The 26,314-nt window shown below is 42.2% G+C and overlaps 1 protein-coding gene across 4 annotated transcripts in view; it reads right to left on the minus strand.

The window, feature by feature from the left end:
* Positions 1-26,314, minus strand: part of LOC122564836 (serine/threonine-protein kinase Nek6) — a 272,209-nt gene that overhangs the window by 170,710 nt on the left and 75,185 nt on the right. For 3 of the 4 annotated variants that reach the window (XM_043720147.2, XM_043720146.2, XM_087998434.1), the window contains exon 2: positions 18,289-18,416. In XM_043720147.2, coding sequence (XP_043576082.1) covers positions 18,289-18,381 — 93 coding nt within the window. In that variant the 5' untranslated portion in view covers positions 18,382-18,416. Of the gene's footprint in view, positions 1-18,288; positions 18,417-18,742; positions 18,898-26,314 lie in introns of those variants that run through there. The other variant, XM_043720145.2, reaches the window with a different exon arrangement.

The raw sequence follows: 26,314 nt of genomic DNA on the forward strand, positions 1-26,314 counted from the left end.
ATAGTTCAGGTCTGTGCTCCTGAAGGCTCACTAATATTTAATGAATTGTTGAGGCACACATTAGTTGTGATCCTTGCTCTGTGCTGAGTTGGTTGCTCTCAGCCAGGGTGATGGCTTCAGTACTCTGAGTTAGGTAGTGGCCAGTGCATTCGCAGTCACACTCATGATCGTGAGCTAAAGCCACTTAATTAAAGTGCATAAAGTTACTGGATAAGGTCAGGCTTTGACTTAGCTGCTGTGGCTTTCATTATTGAATAGTCTTCTCGTGACATGTGACTTCCCATACAGAATGGAAGCTGGGTGAGATTTTGGAAGGAATCAAATGGCCATGGAATTTTACCAGACCAAGGAGCCAATCCCTATCAGTAATCAGTATAGTGGGCGGCACGGTGGCACAGTGGTTAGCACTGCCAGAGACCCGGGTTCAGTTCCCGCCTCAGGCGACTGACTGTGTGGAGTTTACACATTCTCCCCGTGTTTGCGTGGGTTTCCTCCGGGTGCTCCGGTTTCCTCCTACAGTCCAAAGATGTGCAGGTCAGGTGAATTGGCCATGCTAAATTGCCCATAGTGTTAGGTAAGAGGTAAATGTATGGGTGGGTTGTGCTTCGGCAGGGCGGTGTGGACTTGTTGGGACGAAGGGCCTGTTTCCACACTAAGTTTCCACACTGTAAGTAATCTAATCTAATCTAAAACAGCAATGGGAAGAAAAGTGAAGTAAATAAATATGGGAGTGCTGTGGAGGCCACAGCTCATTCCTGAGGCCAAACAATTTATTTTTGTTTTGTGAAAATGATGCTTTTCGTTCCACAGTCCAGGCTGAAGTATAATTTACAAGTATTGGTGATCTCCCAGCACTATTCAAGGTCAAAGGCACAAAGGGATTGAATGCAAAAATCAATATCTAGACTCATTAAACACCTTTGCACCCTGATTTTACTGATATGAATTAGGAATGGGAAACCTGAATGATTTTTCATTTACCTTTCCTTGGCCCAGGGTCCTTCAGATTATTGTGACTTTACGACTTTATGTCCTAGCTGAGGTCAATTACACCGGATCTGGGAATTTTACTGGTTCAGTACAATACCACAGAATGTACTTAAAATCTTAAGCCATTGGATGAGACCAGGCCTGTGAATGACGTGTAAGAATTGGAGAAGCTGCTGTTATTCCAAAGGCCCCAGGGGTCATTTCTTGCTGATAGTATTTTAACTGACTTCATTGTGATATGTAGCATAAGTAGAATAAAATAATATACCATGTGGCAAATTATTTCAATTTAATCAGTGTCACAATCTAATAATTGGCTTAGCTGATATTTTCATCTTTGTGCACCACTCTGTTGCAATTTAATTCTGCCTAACATTTAATATCACCTAAAAAGTGAATCTGCAGTTCCATAAGTGAGACTATAGACTGAATGATTTTGACTAAGGACACTAAATTGAAATATATTGGGAACAAGCTTTGATCTGCCCTTATTCCTTGCAATATGAATAAACATTTCCATTCCAGTTGTTCCCTGAAATTTGCCTGCAGGGTTTTCAACAGAGAGAGAAATAAATAAGAGAATGCAATACCATATGAAAGAATATTTAGAATCAGAGAATAGATTTACCACTATATATTAACAGTGCATCAGACTAGACGAGACTTCATTTGGATTTAAAAGCTGTTTTCCAATGTTGTAGAAATTATGTGATTCTAGATTTTAGGATTCACTTGAAGATTATGTTCAGCTGAGGACCTTTTTGGAATATAATATGCTCATTTAGAAAGTAACAAACCAATCGAGCAAACTTGCATATTTTTAAAAAGTTAGATACAAAAATGAAAATAGGCTCATTTTAACTCTGGGAGAAGTCAGTAGCATTTATTGTAACAAGACAATGCCCTAACTGTGGTATATCGTACATGCAGTGTATCGATTCCAATGCAGACGTGTGCAATGTGTTTTTGATCCAAACTCAAATTTCCAACAGAATCATCAAAACAAAGATGCCATCTTTTCTTTCTGCTATTGATATTTTGTGTGTTGACATCTTCAGTAAGTTAAAATGATATTATGTTACTATGGATTGCCTGTGCAAGACCACAGGGGATCTTTTTCCCCCTTATAGCTGACTGGAAGGCAGACGGTCCCTTTTGTGAGGTTGTGTTAAAGCATTCAACTTCCCCATGTTCTCTGACTGAAGAAACACAATGAGAGTTCAAAAGGGCAGGAAAGTGACATGTTGCTCCAGACAGCAGGTTATTTTTCTACGTGCAACTTGTAGCTCTCAACAATATCAAATGGGGGAATACTGAGAGACAGCAATTGTCATCTGCTTTCAATGGCTCATCTTCACGTGAACAGTGTCCAAGTAAACAGGTTTCCCGACAGTAATTTTAATTTATTTGATGAATTAAATAAAATGCAATAAGCTATAAAAAATGTGGTTTGTATTTTTGAGAAACTAGTCAGTATTCTGTTCAAATTGTGATCCACGCCGATGTTACTCATTGCTATAAAATTGTATCCAGTGGAAACCTAAGAAGAATCTATGGTATCCATACAATGTATGCAGTCCATAAAATTATATTTCAAGTTGATTTTCCATCATGAGATGTCAGAAACATACTGAGTATGAGGTAGAAGAAAGAATGAAACAAGATAAACCCATTTGGCCCATAAAGCCTGGTCTTTCTATGGGATATGTGGCTCCCACCCTGTTGGTTCCAACCTCGTATTAATTTTCCAAGATCAATTTCTTGCATTCAGTTCTCTAACCCTTCAAAGAGAATTATTACGCTGTGGAAACGTCCCCATTTCCACCCCAACACAGGAATCATCAGGCTCCAGAGCATTTGATGACTTGACTTATTCCTTATAGCTTTCAATCCTTCTCTTATCAATCCACTTCCCTTCCAAAGGAGTTAATTGACACAGCATTAATGTTTCTCTAAAGACATATTGACAAATTATTCAAAGACATTATTGTTGTCAGGATTTTAAAGGATGACATGTCACAATGGAAAACTGGATACACATATCTATTTTCTGGACTCCCTATCTAACACTGCTGTAACCATTATCCCAAAACTCAAGGATTCTTGATGAAGGGCTTATGCCCGAAACGTTGATTCTCCTGCTCCTCAGATGCTGCCTGACCTGCTGTGCTTTTCCAGCACCACACTCTTGACTCTGATCTCCAGCATCTACAGTCTTTACTTCCTCCAAACTCAATACTGTGCCTAGAAGCAGTAAGGTGCCTTAGCACAAATTAGGTGTTGTTTCTTTAGCTTGTGTTGAGCTGCATTGGAACACATAGCAGGCCTAGGATAGTCATGTTAGCATGGGAGCAAGATGGCATATTTTGGCTATACACCACTGCAGACTGTGTACTTTCAAGATACAAGTACTATCACATACTCAAGAATGGTTATTTTGCAAACATTTTTCTTATATTAGTCATTGCTTTTAGAAAGAAGTGTACAACAGATCTGTATAATTTATGTTGTCAGGAATACAAATAATAAAATCGAAAGGCCTTTAAATCATTTTTAGCAGATTTGAAGGTGCTTTGCCGTAACTAGTTTATGAGACAAAGCAATAGAAACTGTCTTGGTAAAGTGTGCCTTGGTACCTTGGTTGAAGGGATTTTATCAAGTTATTTTCAGGCTGAATAAAAAAATTTTCTTTAAAATCAAAAGAAAGGCTAGCAGTTCTTAATCTTACTGCTATACTCCTATTCAAGGCACATTCTTTTTCTTTAAAACTTACTTTCCTTCATTTAACTTTTCATTTTCATTTTTTTTTCAAATTCATTTTTGCTTCTTTCTGTGGCAGAGGTGGTGGGCAACTGCTGAGCAGTGGATCCAGTCCTTGTGGCCATGGAGGTCACAGCTTCAGCAGCTGTGCCAGCGTCAACAGATTGGCGTCAGTTCTTTCCCTCTGATGTTTTGGTGGCATGTGCAGAGTGAATGATCCTTTGAGTGAATGATTCCCCCGTCTTTGGGAGTTAATTTAAATGGTCCATCAGCCCTCAGAAATGGAGATGGGGCCCTGGTCCTCGAAAGTTGGGACAGCCTCTTGGCTATGGCGGTGGCTGAATGGGTGGCTGGCAGCCATGAGGTGGTGTTCTGGGTCCGGTCAGTAGCAGCGGGAGCTGCCTCTGCATGCTTCCTCCTTGGTGTTGCGGGCTCACCAACTAGTTTGGTGACATCCCGCAGTCACTTCGGAAAATAAGAAGCCTTGTATGAAACAAAAAAAATTCAAACTTTGGAAGATTTATTTCTTTATATAATTAAAATGGCACCAGCTTTTGCTGACTTATATACATTTTACTTTATTTTCATAAACACATGTAACAATAAATTATTACCTTTCTTCTTATTATTCCCTGATAATAGAATGATTTGGCAAGGAAGTATCCTGCCATTTTGTGAATCTATTCTGCACCAACTGTAAAATTTTATTTTTCTGATTAGAATCCTGTGGGGAAACAAACCAATAATACTAATTTTACAAAGGCAGGCATCACATTAATGCAATTTTTAAAAAATATATTTAAAGCCCTAAGTTTCAAAATGCTAAAGAAAGTTTGCTGATGTCAATTATTGACAGAACCTATAATCCCCAAGCTCTGTAAGTTAATTCAGAGTGTATTTTGATAATTTTTTTTCAAAATGTACAATGTTAGAACTTAAAACATAACTACACCAATACTTCATTCAAGCAGAAATAAATCATTTTAACATTACGATAAAACCATTGGCAAACAACCTTTTTGAGGTCTCATTAACAAATTATATTTGACATTTTCCTTGATGAATATAAAAACCTGAACTTGAAATATACAACCATGTGATTTAAATATCCTGTTTCTCTTTAACATTAATGATGTTAGGTTTCATTATGTTGTTGCATGGCTATGTATTTTTCTTTTGTATTCTGTACATTTTAGAAACGGAGTGCACCACTGGCTATTAATGAGTCATAAAGCAATGAAGGCAAATATGACCATAAATGCATTATGTCCAATCAGGATAAATGCCATGGACATGGCTCCTTACATCGCAGTCGACTTAAACAATATCTTTCTCTGCCTGTGTAATACAATTAGCATCAATTCCTCCTCAATAAATCATTAAACTGCACATTGCCTATTGGCTCAGTCCTATTTAGGTGGCTTTCAATGTCTACGGATACCTGTGTGATAAAGCTACCATTAATGAATTAATGAGAAAAAGAACAGTGTTCTGCTTGTTAGTTTTATAGAATAAGTCCTTTAACTAGATCACACAGATAGGTGAGGAATGAGACAATTGGACTGGTCACAGTTAGAAGGTGGTCAATAATTGGCAACACCCCTCCAGTGTTGTTAGCTGTCCTCAAGTCTAATTGCAGATTTTCTTTATGTTTTTGTAATCATTAAAGAAATCATGCAGCATTCACTGGTTTTAACAACTTGATCAATCATAATCAAAACGGTGATTAAAATAAAGAGCGTTGGACTTTTAGCCAGAGATCATAAAATGAAATCTAATCTTGGTAATCAATTGACCTCAGCTGTCTTTCCCTTCAATTTTTGACTGAATGCCCAGTTTGTCAATTTCTCTCTTGGGAAATTGTCAAGAAGGAAACAAACATAAACTGGTACTAAAATCTTCAAATTATCTCTTCTGTGATTGAAAGCAGTGTTGAATTCAAAAAAGAAAACTTTTGTTAATGTACTGCATTCAATGACCCCGGGATATCCCAAAGTATCTTACAAGCAATTAATTTCTTTTAAAATGTGGTCACTGTTGTAGGAACTTATAGTGGCAATTTTGTGCGCAGGTTCCCATGGATAGCAATGAAATAAACAACTACAAACGTCAGTTTTAAATATTAGTTGAGTGACAATTATTAGCAAGGACACTGGGAGAAATCCCTGCTCTTCTCTGAATAGTAGCTTCGTAATCTTTTACACCTACTAGAGAGCAGATAGGACTGGACCTCAACATCTTTCCGAAATGAGAACCCATTCACGTTTGCAGAACTCCCTCAGTACCATATGAGTCGGTATCCGCTCAAGGTATATGCTCAAGTCTTGCTGAGCAGGGCTTGGACTCATAACCTTCTGACTCCATGGCCAAAGGGATTCAACTGAGCATGCCATTCCTGGAAAAGTCTCCTGCCCCCATCATGCCATCAGTCAGATGAAGGATTGAGCAAGGATGTGGGAAATCGCAGGGACAAAGAGAATGTAAAATATGTAAAGAAGCAGCAGTGGAAGAATCAGCAAGTTGTTTCCTTGTAGTCAGTTTATTGGCATCCTCCAAATTATGGTCAGCCCACCAGTTCCTGTTACTTTGCTATTTTACGGTCAATCTAATAAAAGTAGAAGAGCTGCATTCAAACAGATGCTCGGTGGCTCAGTGGTTAGCACTGCTGCCTCACAGCACCAGGGTCCCAGGTTCGATTCCAGCCTCGGGCAATTGTCTGTGTGGAGTTTGCACATTCTCCCCGTGTCTGCGTGGGTTTCCTCCCACAGTCCAAAAGATGTGCAGGTCAGGTGAATTGGCCATGCTAACTTGCCCATAGTGCAAGGTGCATCAGTCAGAGGGAAAGGGGTCTGGGTGGGTTACTCTTCTGAGGGTTGATGTGGACTTATTGGGCCGAAGAGCCTGTTTCCACTGTAGGGAATCTAATCTAGATGTCAAATGTTCCTTTAAATACACGAGGCTAACTTTCACCCTTTAGCCAGTGTTGTCAATGTTCAAATACTGTAACTTCCATTAAACAGGCTAGATAGAAATACGCTGGGGCTATTTTCCCTAGAGTGTCCGAGGTTGAGGAGTGACCTTGTGGAGGTTTATAAAATCATGCGGAGCAAGGAAAGAGTAAATTGACAAGGTCCTTTTTTCCCCATGGTAGGGGAGTCCAAAACTAGAGGGCATAGGTTTAGGGTGAGAGCGGAAAGTTTTAAAAGGGACCTAAGGGATAATCTTGCAGAAGATGGTGTGTGTATGGAATGAACTGCCAGAGGAACTGGCAGAGTGCAGTTACAACATTTAAAAGGCATCTGAATGGGTACATGACTAGGAAGGGTTGAAGAGGGATATATAAGCCAAATACTAGCAAATGGGACTACATTAATCAGCAAGGACGAGTTTGCCCAAAAGGTCTGTTTCCATGCTGTATTACTCTATGCTTCTATAAATGAAAATGTGTTGATAGAAGATAAATTGCCTTTGTTTGCATGATATTCATTGTGGAGAAATGCAGGCTCAATGAATGCATCCATTTAAGTTTAGAATTTACAATCAATTGAATACTTGAAGTGTTACAAAAGGATCATGTTCAATCTAATTTGTTATGTGGTTTTGAGCACCTTCTTACACTGTGGAATACTAACCAGAGATTGGAATGAGGATTACTATTCACTAACATGCAACAATCATAGAAAAACACAATATTTTTGCCATTTAAGAACTGTGAACAGTTTCTATTTTTCTTTTCCATTAAGCTCTCATTTGTTTTATGTACAGCCACTAAAGTACGTTAATCAGTTTGTTCAATCATACTGCAACAGCAGATGTCTGAGGTTAGCTGCTCATTATATTTAACAACAATGTAATTAGAAATTATGGACATGCTTGCGCAGATGTACAGAGGTGCCTCAAACACAGTGCGAGATCAGAACTGATGCTGAGCATGTTCAATGAAAAAAAATTGCTGGGCTGATTTTAATTCTCCCAATGAAGTGGTAATTAACTATAATGACTGAAAAGGAAGTGGCAGTGTAGGGTTTAAACACAGGGTGAATTTATTAGTTTATTTGATTTGTCAAGTACTAATGTTCTTTTGTACAGCTGGATGACGCGATTGCATAAATACATGAAATTCTGCCTGAAACTGAATCTGGGTTCTGAATAGACAATATGGGTCACCTCTCACTGGCTGGAATGGAAGGAATTTCTGGGTGTGTGCTTCTTCCTTCTAGTAATGTTGCTAAGAAAGTTATCACAGACACAATAGGGGACGAAGCTGAAACTTTATTGCTGGAACAGCACAGCAGGTCAGGCAGCATCTAGGGAACAGAAGATTCGACGTTTCGGGCACATGCCCTTCTTCAGGAATGAGCAGAGAGTGTTCAGCAGGAGAAGATAAAAGGTAGGGAGGAGGGACTTGGAGGAGGGGCGTTGGAAATGTGATAGGTGGAAAGAGGTCAAGGTGAGGGTGATAGGTCGGAGTAGGGTGGAGGCGGAGAGGTCAAGAAGAAGACTGCAGGTCAGGAAGGCGGTGCCGGGCTGGAGGGATTCGGCTGAGACAAGGTGGGGGGAGGGGAGATGAAGAAACTGGTGAAGTCCAAGTTCATCCCCTGTGGTTGGAGGGTTCCCAGTCGGAAGATAAGACGCTCCTCCTCCGACCGTCGCGTTGTTGTGGTTTGGCGGTGGATGAGTCCAATGACCTGCATATCCTCGGTGGAGTGGGAGGGGGAGTTGAAATGCTGTGCTACAGGGTGATTGGGTTGGTTCGTCCGGGTGGCCCAGAGGTGCTCTCTGAATCACTCCGCAAGTAGGCGGCCTGTCTCCCCAATATAGAGGAGGCCACACCGGCTGCAGCGGATGCAGTAGATAATGTGGGTGGAGGTGCAGGTGAATCTGTGGCGGATATGGAAGTTTCCATATCCGCCACAGGATATGGAAACTGTGGAAGGATATGGAAGGATATCCTTCCACCACCAAGGATATATTTCCCTCCCCTCCTCTATCAGCTTTCCGTAGAGACCACTCCCTCCGCGACTCCCTTGTCAGATCCATACCCCCCACCAACCCAACCTCCACTCCCGGCACCTTCCCTTGCAACCGCAGGAGGTGCAACACTTGTGCCCACACCTCCCCCCTCACTTCTCTCCAAGGCCCCAAAGGAAACTTCCATATCCGCCACAGATTCACCTGCACCTCCACCCACATTATCTACTGCATCCGCTGCAGCCGGTGTGGCCTCCTCTATATTGGGGAGACAGGCCGCCTACTTGCGGAGCGATTCAGAGAGCACCTCTGGGCCACCCGGACGAACCAACCCAATCACCCTGTAGCACAGCATTTCAACTCCCCCTCCCACTCCACCGAGGATATGCAGGTCATTGGACTCATCCACCGCCAAACCACAACAACGCGACGGTCGGAGGAGGAGCGTCTTATCTTCCGACTGGGAACCCTCCAACCACAGGGGATGAACTTGGACTTCACCAGTTTCTTCATCTCCCCTCCCCCCACCTTGTCTCAGCCGAATCCCTCCAGCCCGGCACCGCCTTCCTGACCTGCAGTCTTCTTCTTGACCTCTCCGCCTCCACCCTACTCCGACCTATCACCCTCACCTTGACCTCTTTCCACCTATCACATTTCCAACGCCCCTCCTCCAAGTCCCTCCTCCCTACCTTTTATCTTCTCCTGCTGAACACTCTCTGCTCATTCCTGAAGAAGGGCATGTGCTCGAAACGTCGAATCTTCTGTTCCCTAGATGCTGCCTGACCTGCTGTGCTGTTCCAGCAATAAAGTTTCAGCTTTGATCTCCAGCGTCTGCAGACCTCACTTTCTCCACAATAGGGGACGATCCATGTATTACTGACATTATATTTTTATACCAACCTGTTCAGACATGACATACCTCAGCAGCAGTTATTTTTTGAGCCCAGGCCTCTTGGCTGAGAGATAGGGAGGTAAAAACAATGACTGCAGATGCTGGAAACCAGATTCTGGATTAGTGGTGCTGGACGAGCACAGCAGTTCAGGCAGCATCCAAGGAGCAGCGAAATAGACGTTTCGGGAAAAAGCCCTTCATCAGGAATAAAGGCAGTGAGCCTACTACTGCACCATAAATAGTCTTATGTATTGCTGACCTTTTTTTAAAATATTGCTGATTTTAACTTTGTATTAAAATCATCAACAGGTGGAATTTCTCTTCTGTGTTGATCAATCCTTCCTTTTTTCTGTGAAAGCACAGAGCCAGTTGTCTAAATGTAGGCAGCAAAATGACCCAATTAAGGGGTGTGGCCTACAATGATTTTAAAAAGATAAGGTGCCAGATTGAGAGACTATATCCAAAAACACTGAGCCCCATACCCTCATTTTATCTTATATTAAAATTTGATACTGAGAGTGAAATAATTCCAGAGACCAGTATCATGTCATCCTTTATTTACACGTCTACGGTCCTTCATGATAGTACTGCTTCATACAGAGTCAGGTATTACAGTGTCAGCATCTCTGCTGCTCTCTTTTATGTCAGTCACGGCTCCCTGATTGGACTGGATTAACTTCCACAATCAGGGAACTCATACTCTATGAAATTCAGCTGGCTCATTACAATCACTGCAGAAAAAAATAGAGTTTGTGGTTAAACTCCCTTTAAGAAACAGCAAAATTGAATGTAAAACCAAACATATTATTCAGGAACCCAAAACATAATTTTCTCAAGATTATATGTTGTTGTTAATTTTCTCCCTTTTCTGTTTCTCTAAATGTGCATCCTCCAAAAAAAAATAGGAGGACTTTTTTGCTTCAACTTTGTTAAACATGATCTGCGTAGTGACTGGCAGGATATATAGGTATGAGGTAGGCAGCACTGTGGAAGACCTCTCTCTCAGACATCTTTGTACTTGAAATTTTTAAAAATCTTTTCCAATTAAGACAATAGGCTACTCTGATTATCTGCCTTTGGCATCCTTCGCTTGAGTCAGAGGTTGTGGATCTAGGTTCCCCTTCAGCCATTTGAGTACCAGCCATAGGAATCTTGCAGCGAGTAACTTAACAAATGACTCCACAAGGCCTGTCTACCATCTTCCAGGCATAAGTCAGGAGTATGTTGGATGAACTTTGTTCCAGCAACATTAAAGCAGCTCATCACAGGACAAAGCAGTCCTCTTGATTAGCACCACATCATCAAACATTCACTCCCTCCATCACTGACTCTCAGTTGCAGCAGTGTGTACCACCTACGAGATGCCCTGTAGTAATTCACCAATGCTCCTTGTACAGCACCTTCCGAACCCATAACTAATACCATCCAGAAAGACAAGGGCAGCAGATACATGGGAATAAGACCAACTGTAAGCTCCCTTCTAATACATTTACGATCCTGATTTGGGTGTATATTAACATTCCTTCAGTGTCACTGGGTCAAAGTCTTGGATCTCCCTTCCTGAGGGCTTTGTGAGTCTACCTACAGTACATGGGCACAGCTCACCAGCACCTTCTCAAGGACAACAATAAGTGTTTGGCTAGCCAGAGCTAGCTCATCCAGAGCTCATGAATGAATAAATGTAATTGGATCTGGAGTTTCAATGCAACATTGGGGAAATGGTGCCTTATCAGGAATTCAAATATTTGAATGGGCAATTGATCTGAAACCTCCATTGATCTTGCCAAATGGATATATAAAAAAGATATTTGTCATTGTTCATAGGCTTGGGTAGGGGACGAGTCTTGATTTACTGAGCAACATTTGCTCTTCAACCAGTACTCTGAAGACAGCTTCACATTTCCCCTACCTTGTTGCACTTGGTGGCGTTGTATGTCATGGCAATTAGCTGCCATCTATATTTGTCGTGACCACAATTCATTGGCTGTGAAAGACTTTGGGATATCCCGAGAGTCTGACGGTATGGAAACACACAAATTTGTTCTTCCTTTATCTTTCCCATTGACTAAACAAGAACATAAAAAGATACCAACCACATCGAAATAAATCTGAATTCTCCTGATCATGCAAACAATTCTCAGCTTGCAATTCTTAAGTTCGGATCCAGCTCTGAAATCACTGATCCAGCTCTGAAATCACTGATCCAGCACTGAAATCACTGATCCAGCACTGAAATCACTGATTCAACACTGAAATCACTGATTCAACACTGAAATCACTGATCCAGCGCTGAAACAAGGTTGAATCCTCCAAGCACAAAATCTCGTTTAGCAAAATTCAAAATATGCAAATATTTTATATCATTTACCATTTGTAAAAATATTGTCCTACCAATCTACTTACAAAAAGGAACAGGTGGTCAAAACCAGACCAGTTCAAAATTACTCTTTCAGCTCTACAATACTTAAACAACTTTTGGATAATTTGGAAGAGGACTTGGAGGAATGTAAGAAGGCATTCTTAAGAAGCCTTAATCAATGTATAAATCATGAAAAATATGAGTATATTCTTGATTAAATTGATGAAAATGAATTAATCTAAAATTGACAATGTAACTCAGCAATTTTCATTTCTGAATGTTACACAGGAAATGATTGAGGATGTCCTGTACAAAATGAATGCAAATACACAGCACACAGAACACACTTCCTGAACATTTTTTAATAGTTGAATCCATGTTCAGAATTGTGCAATTTCCTGGTACAACTACAAAGGATTATTTATTTTCCTAAAAAAAAAATTCGCTGTCCAAGCATTGCAGAGGAGGTCTGTGTTTCATCCCCAATGTATCCCACAGGATTTTGTGCAATGATACAGGAGCTGCGATATACAATCCAACCATTTCTCCCAAGACACTGTCCAGGAGGCACACTTAAAATTAATTTGTCTCCTCATCAAACAATTGCCAATTTTAAATCATTATCTAAACCATTGCACTTGCTGAAATTTAATATAAATGTTTCCATAGGTATGCAATCCTCATATAAACATATTCCAGGCAACATCTTGAAATTCGTAAATTATTACCAAGCTTTAGCTTTGCTCATTACCTACATAGTAGTGACGAATGAGCCCTGTTTTATGGAAAAAGGTTATATACAATTCAATGTCTGCTATATTTTGCTGTCTAAACACAATATGCACATTTGCAGAAATATTTCAGGGGAAAATTTCCTAGGGATGCCATTAGAATTGAGACCAATAGATATGTTTTAAAAAACAGGAGGGCTGAATCTTCCCAGTCCCTGAATGACAGGGCAATGGTGAGAAAGTTGGAGAATCACAAGTTTGTGGATGAGGAGATTCGAGAGCAAAACATCTGAAGTTCCAACCAAGTGTCGAGCAGTTTTCTGAGATTGTCACTACTGAGCAGTGTGAGGCCTATTTGCCTGTAATAGCATGCATTAATATCCTCGTTATATCATTTCACCTCTTTGATACCCAGTTTCTCAATCTCCCGTGTGCTGGACAGAAACTAGATGGCAATAATTCCCAACATGAAAGTCAGAACAATATCCTGGCAACTCCCAGCTCCTCTGGACCCTCACCACTGTTCACAAGAACTTCCAGGTCCCAGATGGCAAAGCAGGTGCCAATTTCCTGCTACTCAAAGTATCTGGGGTGATCAACAGGAACCAGGGAGGGCAATGACAAGCTGCCAGCACTTAACCGGGTGCATAGCATGACCTTAAAGATGGTGCCAGAGCCAGGAATCCCAGGGGATCATGGCAGAGGCCAGCACTTTCACCTCAGTGAGTTGGAAAATACGACAACTTGTGCTGCTATAAAGATGTGGTGGACAGGTAATGGAGCAAGTTTGGGAATGTAGCAGGAGAGAATTTGCTAGGGCTCATGGAGACAGGTAGACAGCAAAGTAGAGTTGAGGCCACAGTCAGATCAGTCATGATCTTATCAAATGGAGGACCAGGCTCAAGGGGCGAATGGCCTGCTCCTGCTTCTAAGTTGTGTATTCTTGTATGTGATCCTGAGCAGAGCTGTCATTCCCAGTTCTGGTGCAGCAGTGACGTGTCATTTCACCATCAAACACAATTGTCTCAGTCCCTGCACATCTTAATCCCTGGCACATCCCCAAGTTAATGCAAGATGCCTAGGTATTGTCAGCTTTAAAAATGCCTTTCACTCTTTACTTTGTAAACTGATCAGGGAAATTTTGCATAAAACCTGAGATTTCCTCCCTGATTTTTCATACAAAGAAGATTGGTCCCCCACTAAAGAACTGATCTTATGGAGGAATATAAAATAATGTTCAGGCAGTCAAGGGCATCGCATAATGAATTGGGACAATAATAACAGCCCAGTAACTTTAACAAACTCAACCACATTTTCCATCTGATACTATCGCTGCTTCAAGCCAGCCTGTGTGCTATTTTGCGATTCATTGCTTAACAATGCAGAAAGCACCAGACTTGTAGTTCCAAGCATTTTCCTTCCCTCCTCTCAGAGGGACACTGCAGGGGACATGGCTAACACTCGATGCTCTAATAAAACATAATGAATATTTTGATTGCTGCATCCTTATAAAGCTCATTCAGGCATTCAACATGTGAATAGATACAGTCTTACATCCATAGCTAACCTGCAGACAATATCTACTTTTGGAAGGGACACAGAACAGAAAAGAAGCACATGGCCTGCAGTGGTTCAAGGAGGCAGCTCTTCGCCACTTTTTACGCGCAATTAGGCGCAGGCGATAAAGCTGCCTCCGTCCGCAATGTTCACAACTCATCTTTTATAAATCTGTGCAATATTTGGCTGTTTCATATCAGAACTGCCTGCCTCCAAAAGAACATTTTAGATTTTGAACAGTCTCTTTTAGAACTTAAGAAATAGGAGCTGGAGCACAGCGTTTCAACCCTAAGTTGCATTTTTCGAAACAAGCAGATGTCTTTTGCTTTTGTTTTGGATTAGTGGTGCTGGAAGAGCACAGCAGTTCAGGTAGTATTCGAGCAGCAGCAAAATCGACGTTTCAGGCAAAAGCCCTTCATCGGGAATAAAGGCAGAGAGCCTGAAGCGTGGAGAGATAAGCTAGAGGAGGGTGGGGGTGGGGAGAAAGTAGAATGGAGTACAATAGGTGAGTGGGGGAGGGGGATGAAGGTGATAGGTCAGAGGGGAGGGTGGAGTGGATAGGTGGAAAAGAAGATAACAGGTAGGACAAGTCATGGGGACAGTGCTGAGCTGGAAGTTTGGAACTAGGGTGAGGTGGGGGAAGGGGAAATGAGGAAACTGTTGAAGTCCACATTGATGCCCTGGGGTTGAAGTGTTCCGAGGCAGAAGATGAGGCGTTCTTCCTGCAGGCGTCTGGTGGTGAGGGAGCGGCGGTGAAGGAGGCTCAGGACCTCCATGTCCTCGGCAGAGTGGGAGGGGGAGTTGAAATGTTGGGCCACAGGGCGGTGTGGTTGATTGGTGCGGGTGTCCTGGGGATGTTCCCTAAAGCGCTCTGCAAGGAGGCGTCCAGTCTCCCCAATGTAGAGGAGACTGCATCGGGAGCAACGGATGCAATAAATGATATTAGTGGACGTGCAGGTAAAACTTTGATGGATGTGGAAGGCTCCTTTAGGGCCTTGGATGGAGGCGAGGGAGGAGGTGTGGGCGCAGGTTTTGCAGTTCCTGCGGTGGCAGGGGAAGGTGCCAGGATGGAAGGGTGAGTTGTAGGGGGGCGTGGACCTGACCAGGTAGTCACGGAGGGAACGGTCTTTGAGGAAGGCGGAAAGGGGTGGGGAGGGAAATATATCCCTGATGGTGGGGTCTTTTTGGAGGTGGCGGAAATGTCGGCGGATGATTTGGTTTATGAGAAGGTTGGTAGGGTGGAAGGTGAGCACCAGGGGCGTCTGTCCTTGTTATGGTTGGAGGGGTGGGGTCTGAGGGCAGAGGTGTGGGATGTGGACGAGATGCTTTGGAGGGCATCTTTAACCATGTGGGAAGGGAAATTGCGGTCTCTAAAGAAGGAGGCCATCTGGTGTGTTCTTTGGTGGAACTGGTCCTCCTGGGAGCAGATACGGCGGAGGCGGAGGAATTGGGAATACGAGATGGCATTTTTGCAAGAGGTAGGGTGGGAAGAGGTGTAATCCAGGTAGCTGTGGGAGTCGGTGGGTTTGTAAAAAATGTCAGTGTCAAGTCGGTCGTCATTAATGGAGATGGAGAGGTCTAGGAAGGGGAGGGAGGTGTCAGAGATGGTCCAGGTAAATCTCGAAACATCGATTTTGCTGCTCCTCGGATGCTGCCTGAACTGCTGTGCTCTTCCAGCACCACTAATCCAAAATCTGGTTTTCAGCATCTGCAGTCATTGTTTTTACCTAGATGTCTTTTGCTTCCACAACCTTGCAGTTAACACTGCACATGCTCAGATGGTCTGAGTACAAGGGAAGCGATCTACCTGTTTTAACTGTCCACTGGCTCAGTTTCTGCTTAACCAGTCATGTCCCATTGATTGATTGAGTTTTCAGTCTGGAAAGCAGGTAGCAGAGTGCAGATCTTACAGGGGTATGAAAAAGGATAAGCCTAAAATGTCTTTAAAAACATAAAACCATGTGGTTATGATAGGAACAATGGTATAAATGACGAATAGGTAACAGGACTGATATTGGCAGGTTTGTCTTCCCACAGGAAGTATTCTATCCAGTACAGTGGAAGCAAACATCCCATAATCATTCCAGCAACAGGTCGTTCCAGTAACGGAGGGCGCAGGGAACGTAGATGTGCCATTATTGGACAGATTAAGCTGAGCCGAATGCATCCTGAAGCATCTTGCATTGGAATAAGCTGATGGCAGTGAAGTCATGTGAGATCTTCACCCACATGAAGCAGAGTCACTGGGTAGAGATTGAGAGCAGGATTTCTACCTCAGAATGGGGCCAGAAATGGAAGTGAACACACGTCACTTTGTGGCACTAGCTGGTGTGATAACACCACACCATCCCTTGCACCATCGTCCCAGAGAAAGCAAGGATGTGGTGGCAATCCACAATGGGAGCCCAGCAGCTGTCGCTGTTATTGTCTTTGGATTTTATGAACCTGCTTAGAGGGTGCCTGAGGGAGACACATTTTCTTTCTCCCTTATTCCAGTTTCAACAGCCTGCCTGCTGGACCTACTCAGACAGTCAACACAGTCCCTGGACACTATTTGGCTCCTTAACAGAAGGTCCCAGCTTTTGGAAGAGTGTACAGTCAGGGCCTCAATCCAAAATTAGTGGAAAATGTTGGTCATTATTCCCACCCTTAACCTGCTGCACCCTCAATACAATAGTGTCATACAGCACGGAAATGGACACTTTTGGTTGGCATGCCAGTCCCTGCCAACCATAGTCCCAAGCTAAAGTAGTCCCACCTGCCTGCTCTTGACCGATATCCCTCCAAACATTTCTTATTCATGTACTTACCTAAGTGTCTTTTAAACATTGTAACTGTACCTACATCCACCACTTCTGGAAGTTCATTCCACGCCCAAACCACCCTGTGTAAAGGAAATTGCTCCCCTGCCATTTTTAAAATCTTTTTCCTCTCACCTTAAAAATATGCCCCAAGGTCTTGAAATCCCCCAAACTAGGGAAAAGACACCTGCCATTGACTTTATTTATACCTCTCATGATTTAATAAACCTTTGTAAGGTTACCCTCAACCTCCTACACTCTAAATTAAAAAAAATGTCTCATCTTGGGACACATGCATGCATGCATGTAAACCATCACCAATATTTCTAACATACAGAGGTTCCTTGCTATTCAAAGGAGTTATGTTTCAAAAAATCTAATGCATCCTGAAAGGACCATAAAGGGGGCTTTACTTCTCACAAAAAAGAAATTCATTTTCGTCAACACCCCAATGTAAACCAGCTGAATGAATACCAAAACTTGTTCCCCAACAAAACAGGAACACATTCACAAAACTAAAAGTATCAGGGCAATGAACACCGGGAAACCACCCCACCACCCCCCAACCCGCTCCCCAGTACAAAGACAGAAAAGTGCTAAAAAAATGCACAGGAAATTATTTGGTGTCTGAAAGGGAAGAAGAAGAAAATATTTTAGGTTTGACACTTTCTCAGCTACGGTCAGATAAAAATTTTATTCCAAACTTAATCTTACATTCTGTGGTAGATGCTGAGCAGTAATTTTTCAGTATTTCGAGCAAGTTATTTCCAGTTTAAGATCATCTAAAATCCTTCGCAATAATCCAAACCCATTTGCAATTCAACTTGCAATAAATGTTCCAACTCTGTGCTTAGTAATTATTCCATAATTTTTCACAGAGTCACGGATCAGAAGCTTCCTATTAGTAACTACAACTTGCTTTATTTTACATGCAGGCAGTTCAGGGGAATTCCTGTACTGAGCTGGCAGTAACCAAAGAATGCAATGTCTTTCAGGTAGGAGCATTGTTAGCTGCAAGACGCTAATTTAATCTCAGCACAAATTACGCCTATATCGTACATAATTTTAACTTGCTCTTACTGTGTTACCAACCACTGTCTGGTTGAACACTTTGCCCAAAACTATGTCAAACTTTTGTAACTATTTGAAAAGAATATTTATGAAGCGCACATGTTAAAATCTTAAACACCAGTCAAGCTCTTAAGGTAGCAAGGCAGCTGAACTGACCTGAGCTTCTTGCTGATAGCCCGTGCCTGGTTTATAAAGGAGGTTGTTCTGAATTCCTAGAGCATGTGGGTTATGGTTCTGTTGCTGTTCCATTGTAGCATGTCACCGTGAGGCTTTTTTTGTTAATCCTGTGAAGACACCAGCCAGTTAAATCTTTGCCAAACAGCTCTGTAACCACATATTAATTTCCCAACTTGTTTTCTTCCCAGCTCCACTGAATGCTAATTCAAAAAGGCAGAGTTACATTACATTTTGAATCAATAGATTCATTCAGCTTCAGTTTCTTCCACAACACATTGACTGGATATCCATTTCCAAGGTCATATTTTTTATCAGCTATTTCACATTTCCTTTCCATTCCAAAACAATCACTGGGACAATAGTTCTCATGCTCAGCCAGGATTTTATTCCTGATTAATTATCCACATATCACATTAACTGTGGTAATACTAACCCTGAAACTATTCTTCCTTCAAAACTGTGACAAAGTACAATTCCAAACAATCTGCAGTTTTCTTTTCGAAGAGAAAGCTGGGTAGCTGTGAAAAATTAAAGTAGGCTTCTAGTAGAATTCTGCATCTCTGAGTAACTTAGTACAAGTGTCTTGACTCCACATGAAACAGTCATTGCTCAACATCAGAATGAGCTCCACTTCCTGCTTTCGCAATGCTACAAAGCTGGACATTGACAAACGCTTCTACAAATCATTAGTGCAATGCTGTAAATGAACCATTAAATGATTACTCAGAAGGTCTTGTGAAACCTCCCGCCCACATGCAAATATATGGATCATTAGACCAGATTTTACGGGATAAATCAAGCAGACTTTACCTTTTAACCCTTTTAGCATGTGGTGTGTTACTATTCTCTACTCACATTCCAGAAAGGCTTCCCTCACAATAAGATCTTATTACGGGACAGTCAGTCACTGTATGCTCACCACAGCCTTTCCGTTTGTAGTGACCTATAGTAGAGTACACATGGGCAGTGAGTCAGTCAGAGGAACTGAAAGGCATTCTGAAGCATGAATTCTTTTTCTAGTATCTTACTCAAACCTCCCTGACTCGACCCATTCATAACTGATATTTACCCTTCCTGATAATCTTTATACCCATTGCCGCAACAAGATATGCGTAGTTATTTTTTATTCCCCTTGACAAAGTTCTTTAATGATTCTGTTGTTTGCCTTCACTCAAAATGTGCTGAAAGGATGAATGTGCCCTTGAGTTAGCTTTTATTTATTTATTTCTGCATCTGAGAACAAAGTAAGTGATTGTTCTCAGATCTAAATGTTCATGAAGTGAGTCAGTTTTACTATTCACTTTGTGTCCCACAAATGTCCCATTGGCTGTTGACGTTGCCTTTCATTGCCAAGTCCTTAACCCTTTTGAGTATATCAAGGTTTTGTTAGTTTTATTCACATTTAATCTCTCTGAAAACGATGATGATAACATCTTTAATGACAACACCATACAGTAGAGTACAAGAACCACAGAACTGCACAATAATTCAGTGCAAGTGCAAGCCATCCAGTCCAATATCCCTGTGCCAGCTCCTCAACAAGAGAAATATTCAAAACCAAAATACATTTTAAATTGCCTGTGGCATGAGGTATAGTCAGTTCCAAACTTGAAGTTCCTCCCTATTCAAGATAGAGCTAGAACTGGCTTAGAGAGAGGTAAGACACAGGTCCTACAGTGGCACTTTCTGACTTTTACTTGAACAGTTATAGGTAATTGTTTACTTGCTGGATTTCTATCTAATCAGTTGCGTAAGCAGTTTAAACTTAAAATTGATAATGAAATCAAAACAGAGACTTGAATGAGAAATATGTGCACACACACAGACCTATTCTCACAAACTTAATTGAGATTTTTGAAGAAGTAACAAAGAACATTGATGAGGGCAGAGCAGTAGATATGGCTGAGTGCAGGTTCATAGCTCCTTGAAAGTGGAGTCGCAGGTAGATAGAATAGTGAAGAAGGTGTTTGGTATTCTTTTCTCTATTGGTCAGAGTATTGAGTACAGGAGTTGGGAGGTCATGTTGCGGCTGTACAGGACATTGTTGGAATATTGCGTGCAATTCTGGTCTCCATCTTACAGAAAGAGGTTGCGAACTTGAAAGGGTTCAGAAAAGATTTACAAGGATGTTGCCAGAGTTGGAGGATTTAAGCTATAGGGAGAGGCTGAACAGGCTAGGGCTGTTTTCCCTGGAATGTCGGATGCTGAGGGGTGACTTTATAGAGGTTTATAAAATCATGAGAGGAATGGATAGGATAAATAGACACAGTCTTATCCCTGGGGTGGGGCAGTCCAGCACTAGTGGGCATAGGTTTAGGGTGAGAGGGGAAAGATATAAAAGAGACCTAAGGGGCAACTTTTTCACGCAGAGGGTGGTACGTGTACGGAATGAGTTGCCAGAGGAAGTGGTGGAGGCTGGTACAATTGCAACATTTAAAAGGCATTTAAAAGGTATATGAATAGGAAGAATTTAGAGGGATATGGGCCAGGTGCTGGCAGGTGGGACTAGATTGGGTTGGGATATCTGGTCGGCATGGACAAGTTGGACCGAAGTGTCTGTTTCTATGCTATACATCTCTATGATTCTATTATAATATCCAGCAAAATATATAAAAGCAAAATACAAATACTGGACAGAACCTTCCCAGGCTCCAAATGGCATGGGTTTTTAGATTAGATTACATTACAGTGTGGAAACAGGCCCTTCGGCCCAACAAGTCCACACCGACCCGCCGAAGCGTAACCCACCCATACCCCTACATTTACCCATTACCTAACACTACGGGCAATTTAGCACGGCCAATTCACCTGACCTGCACATCTTTGTGACTGTGGGAGGCAACTGGAGCACCCGGAGGAAACCCACGCAGACACGGGGAGAACGTGCAAACTCCACACAGTCAGTGTGACTGAGGCGGGAATTGAACCCGGGTCTCTGGCACTGTGAGGCATCAGTGCTAACCACTGTGCCACCGTGGGTTATAGCGAGAAATCTGTGATAACACGCTGGTTGTTGATTGAGGCTTTTCTCAATGAAAGGAGTAAAAAGTCCAACAGAATTCAGGAGGCGGCCACTCAGCACTTCCAGCCTGCGCCATCTTCCAAGAAGATCATGGCTGCTCTGATTTTAACATCAGCTCCACATCCCTGCATCTCCCTGATAATCTTTCATCCTCTCAGTAATCAAGAATCCACCTACTTCCTGCCTTAAAAACATTTAAAGGTTTTGCGTTCACTGCCTTTTAAGGAAGGGAATCCAATGAAAATTGCAACTCTCTAAGAGAAAAATAAATTTCCTCATCTCGGTCTTAAATGAGTGATCTGTTATTATTAAACTATGATTCTCGATTCTCCCAGAAAAGGACAGCAACCTTCAGCTGTCCGTGGGAAATACACTGCGTGTGCTGCAACCAAATGGCAAGGGATCTCTCGGAGGGGCCACAGCAAAGTTCTCCAGTGAGTTAAGGGGGACTGCTGTTAGCCAAGCACTCTCAGTAAAGTCAATCCAGGTAAATGGTCATTCACAGTCCAGGGACTTGAGTCAGTCGTCTGTGTGGGGTGGCTATGTTCAGGAGAACTGTCTCAATACAGTCCAAAAAGTGGGCTACAGTCAGTCCTGTGTGTCAGTGGAATGAGTGAGTGTGAGTGTGTCTGTGTGCGTCAAATAGACAGAGAGAGAGAGAGAGAGAGAGAGAGAGAGAGAGAGAGAGAGAGAGAGAGAGAGAGAGAGAGAGAGAGAGAGAGAGAGAGAGAGAGAGATTGTGTGTGTGTGTGTGTGTGTGTGTGTGTCTCGTGGGGAGAAGCCGGAGATGTGGAGGAGGCAAGGACTGTTACAGGTGAGAAGGGAAACTCAATATAAAAGGGAGAGAGCGGGTTGTCCAAGATTTGCCATGGGATGTCATAGGAGGCAGAAAGGATGCCGCGGCCTCAACAAGGGAGCTCTGCAGCACATGGAGGAGAAATTTGAATCAGTTTGAGGTTATGGATGGGAACATATGTGCACTCAGTTGTGGTAGACTGTCCAGGGAGAACTAGGTAGAAAGGGCCATTGAAATCCTGGGGAGAGAGCTGATCGTCCTCTCATGGTGTGCAATGCAACTTGCATTGCCTTCATGATTCGAATGGAGAATGTAGCCTGGAAGCTGTTTTCTTTTTATTCATTCATGGGATGTGGGCATAACTGGCAAGGCAGCACTTACTGCCCATCCCTAATTGCCCAGAGGGCAGTTAAGAGTTAACTCTATTGCTGTGGGTCTGGAGTCACATGTAGGCCAAACCAGGCAAGAATGGCAGTTTCCTTCTGGAAAGAACACTCGTGAACCAGATGGGTTTTTCTGACAATTGACAATGGATTCATGGCCAACATTAGACTCTTAATTCCAGATTTGTGTTGGATTTGAATCTCCACCACTTGTTGTGGCAGAATTTAAATCCAGTCCCCAGAACATGGATCTCTGGATAAGAGGCCAACAATAATACCACTCAGCCATTGCCTCTCCGTGAAGATATTAGCAGACGACTGTTTATTCTGGTTGCAGACATCCTGCTATTCGAATGGAGGTATCAAAGTATATAGAATAAACAAGCTAAGTACAGCCTTTAGTTAACAGATGGCAGGCCATGAAATACTTGTCCCTGAATGTCGACAGAAGTAATTTGTATCTATATTCTAACTGGCAATGGAACTGTAGTGAAGGCAAAACCAAAAGGCCATTGATGAGAAGTAAGTTAATCAAAATGTGTGAAAAGTGCTCAGAATTTCTGAAATTCTCATTAATTCAATTTTAACCAATTTAACCTACGTATGGGAAGAAATTGAGTTAAGGTTCAGGTTGACATGATAGCACTGACACGGAATCTGACTACACCACCTATTATGGGCATGCACTTGCCTTCTAGCACTGTGGGTAATATCAGAATGATGCTATTTCTGTCAGCCTTACATTGAGAAGAGGCAAGCCATGCTGGGATCTTCCCATATGGCTGGCAGGATAACGCTGAGCTTGTAAAAGTTATTTAATTTCTTTTTGCTTTAGTAATTCACTGAAGGTTTCATTTCTAAATTGGTCTAAGTACACAGTGGAAAGCAACTGATTCAATATTCTCAGTCTGTACATCTGTGATGCCTGAGGTGGTGCTCTGGGCCAGCACGAGACCCCCCCCCCCCCCCACTGGTTTACCACAGCGACTAGCCTTCATGTATGGCTACATGAACAAGATACACTTGGGGAGACCTGGAGACTCTTAAGCACAGTTTTAGCCCAAGCTCAGCACTAGATTTCCTTCAATGTTTCAGTTTTTTTTAATAATGTTATTTAATTCAGCTGCATAATAATCAGCAACGAGACATCTTTTCTTGTCATTTTCTCCATTAAATCAGATTTCTGTAGCTCAGTGAACTATTCTTTTCTGCTCCTCCCCCAACGTCTGAAAATTAATGCCTCCTACACAGCTTGCAATGCTGTGCACAGATATTAATTCAAAGGCAGCAGAGTAGCAAAGAAAATCAGCAAAACCTGTTGAATAATGCATGTATTAACCTTTTGTAAGTAATGAATGAAACATTGAACTTAATGGGTTTTTTTTTGCAAAGTATTTGTTTTATCTTCTGCTCGCCCTTTAGCCCACTGCAGCCATATGCAACAAGCCTGCCTGCTCTCAGCTCTCTGCCATTGCCTTCCAACCAAGAGCGAGGAAGTGCTTCACAGCACTTAGGAATTTTCTTTCAGTGCCTCTTCCTTCCGTATGAGGAAGTGCATTGCCTCTGCTCAAGGCCAATTCATAGCAGTTCAGGATTTTCCCATGTCTGAACCATTCCACAGAATCTTGGAGCTGCAACTCTCTGAAGCAAGCATTTTCTGATACATCCACCATGACTTACAATGAGTATCGCACCATTTATCCTGCCATGGATAAAACAGGCCTTTACTTTGTGAACGGTGCTATGCAACAGAAAGCTTATTGACCAGTCAGGAGGGAAGAAATTGGCTCATGCAAACCTACTGGCACCAACTGGCTGAGAGAATGATCCAAGTGCCAGATTGGACAGGTCAGAAGGGCCTGACTGAAACAGGACCTGGGGTGGTCACTGCGTCAGAGGCCAATGGTACTGGATAGCTTGGCAATGTGCAGACATGGTGCCATCACAACTGGAAAATGTACCAGCCTATGTAGCTATCCATCACTGTCTGAGATAAAAAGGGCCAGTTACAAATGAGTAATGATGAGGTCGGGGGAAACAAAAATATAAATGTACCTTTGTTCTGTGTCCCGGTTAGTTTGAGGCTCTTCCAAACATGGAAAAGAACATGCAGAGGTCTCTGCTGGTACTTCACGGAGTTAAGACACAAAATGTCAGATAAAAAGCCACCTGACCCCAGTGGCTAGGGCAGTGAAAAATCAGGCAGTCAGACATAAAATCAGTCAGCTGACCTACTCAAGCCTCAGTGAAGTTAAGCTAGTGAATTGTATAGAACTGACATGTTGGGAGGGAGGTGGGAAGAGGCGATTCTGAGGGAGATAACGGGGGCCAGCAATATCCTTGGGTGGTGCTGGGGAGTGGCGAAGAACATAAGATGCACCATTTTGGAAGGAGACTGCAGTAAGGCAGAGTTATTCACCAGTACATCTGATTCTCTCATTCAGGACAGTCCAGTTTCAAGAAGATAATCATAGAATTATACAGCAAGGATAACTATGACAATGACTCTATAAGTTGTCCCTGTATACGTGTTAAAGAGTTAGCACTATTTCAGGCAGTCAGCTTTGGGAAAGACACTCTTTGGTTTAACGAAACTTGTTGGTCTTACAGTGCAAAGCATTGACTTCAACAGTGTGTTGCAGACTGGCACATTCTATGGTCCAGGAGTACCTGAGGGTCACACTAAAGTCTGGGGCAGCTGCCACCAAGGTATAGTGGGAAAATTCATCTAAGGTCTTTCTGCCAAAATACAATGGCAGTCCATTCAGTTATCAGACCCTCTCGATGTCTCATAAGTATGAAACATAGTCTTGTATAACTGATAAGTACCTTGGGTTCTTCTTCAACTGCAGGGATTGCCAAATTCCCATGTCTGCTTGTGCTTCAGGTATAAAGGCAGCATGGATTCAGTAATGATGTGTGTTCCTAAAGGGTTTTTATGAATTAAGTATATTTTTAAATATTTAATATTTCAAAATAACACTATTTCAGGACCCTAGATGTTCAGATTTGAGCTTTTCCCAATATGGCAGTGCTGCATTTCTGGCTAGGAATACATGCATGCACTCTGCTTGCAATTTTAGATTCTAAGGCACCCATTGTATAGCTAGGCAGTTCCAACTTCATTCTAGTTCATGGTATTTAACACCCTCACATTATTACAGGGAGGAATTAGTTTTAAACATAATGTTTTCCCATTCAAAGAACATAATACATAAAAGGATTTTTTTGAGCGGTGGGGGAGTTGGGGCTGGTGGAATGTCTCACTGATGTAAACAAAAAGGAGCTTGTAAATAAGATCAGTCTCTGGAACAGGGACCTTGGTTTTTTCCCTTTTGTGACTCTTACAGCGTAAGAGGGAACTCAAAAATGAAATAAAAACAGGATAATTCTGGCAATCCGCAACGTTCACAAATAGAGGGGGTCCCTGAATACAAACATCCAACTTATGAATGCAATCTCATACAAGGATGAATTTTAAATACCTGACAGATAAACATTTTCTGTATTTATGAATGGTTGCTTTATATTGTCCTGCATTGATGTGTACAAATCGACTTGCGAATGGACTCAAGATTGGAACATGTTCACAACCCGGGTGGGGGGTTGACTGTAAATATTTAGTTACTGTACATCAACAGAGAGGGAGGAGTACATTTCCTCAATTGGAGGTGTCAATGTTGGTCCCCACAATCATACTGAATGACAGAGCAGTTCCAAAGGGCTGACTCCTGCTCCTATTTCTTATGTTCCTCATATGTCACTGCGATGTCTTTGCACGGTTTGCTATTTATATCAAACTCT

The sequence above is a fragment of the Chiloscyllium plagiosum genome, unplaced genomic scaffold, assembly GCF_037043375.1.
Source record: "Chiloscyllium plagiosum isolate Xiang-an unplaced genomic scaffold, Cpla_swu_hap1 HiC_scaffold_21, whole genome shotgun sequence".
Taxonomy (NCBI): domain Eukaryota; kingdom Metazoa; phylum Chordata; class Chondrichthyes; order Orectolobiformes; family Hemiscylliidae; genus Chiloscyllium; species Chiloscyllium plagiosum.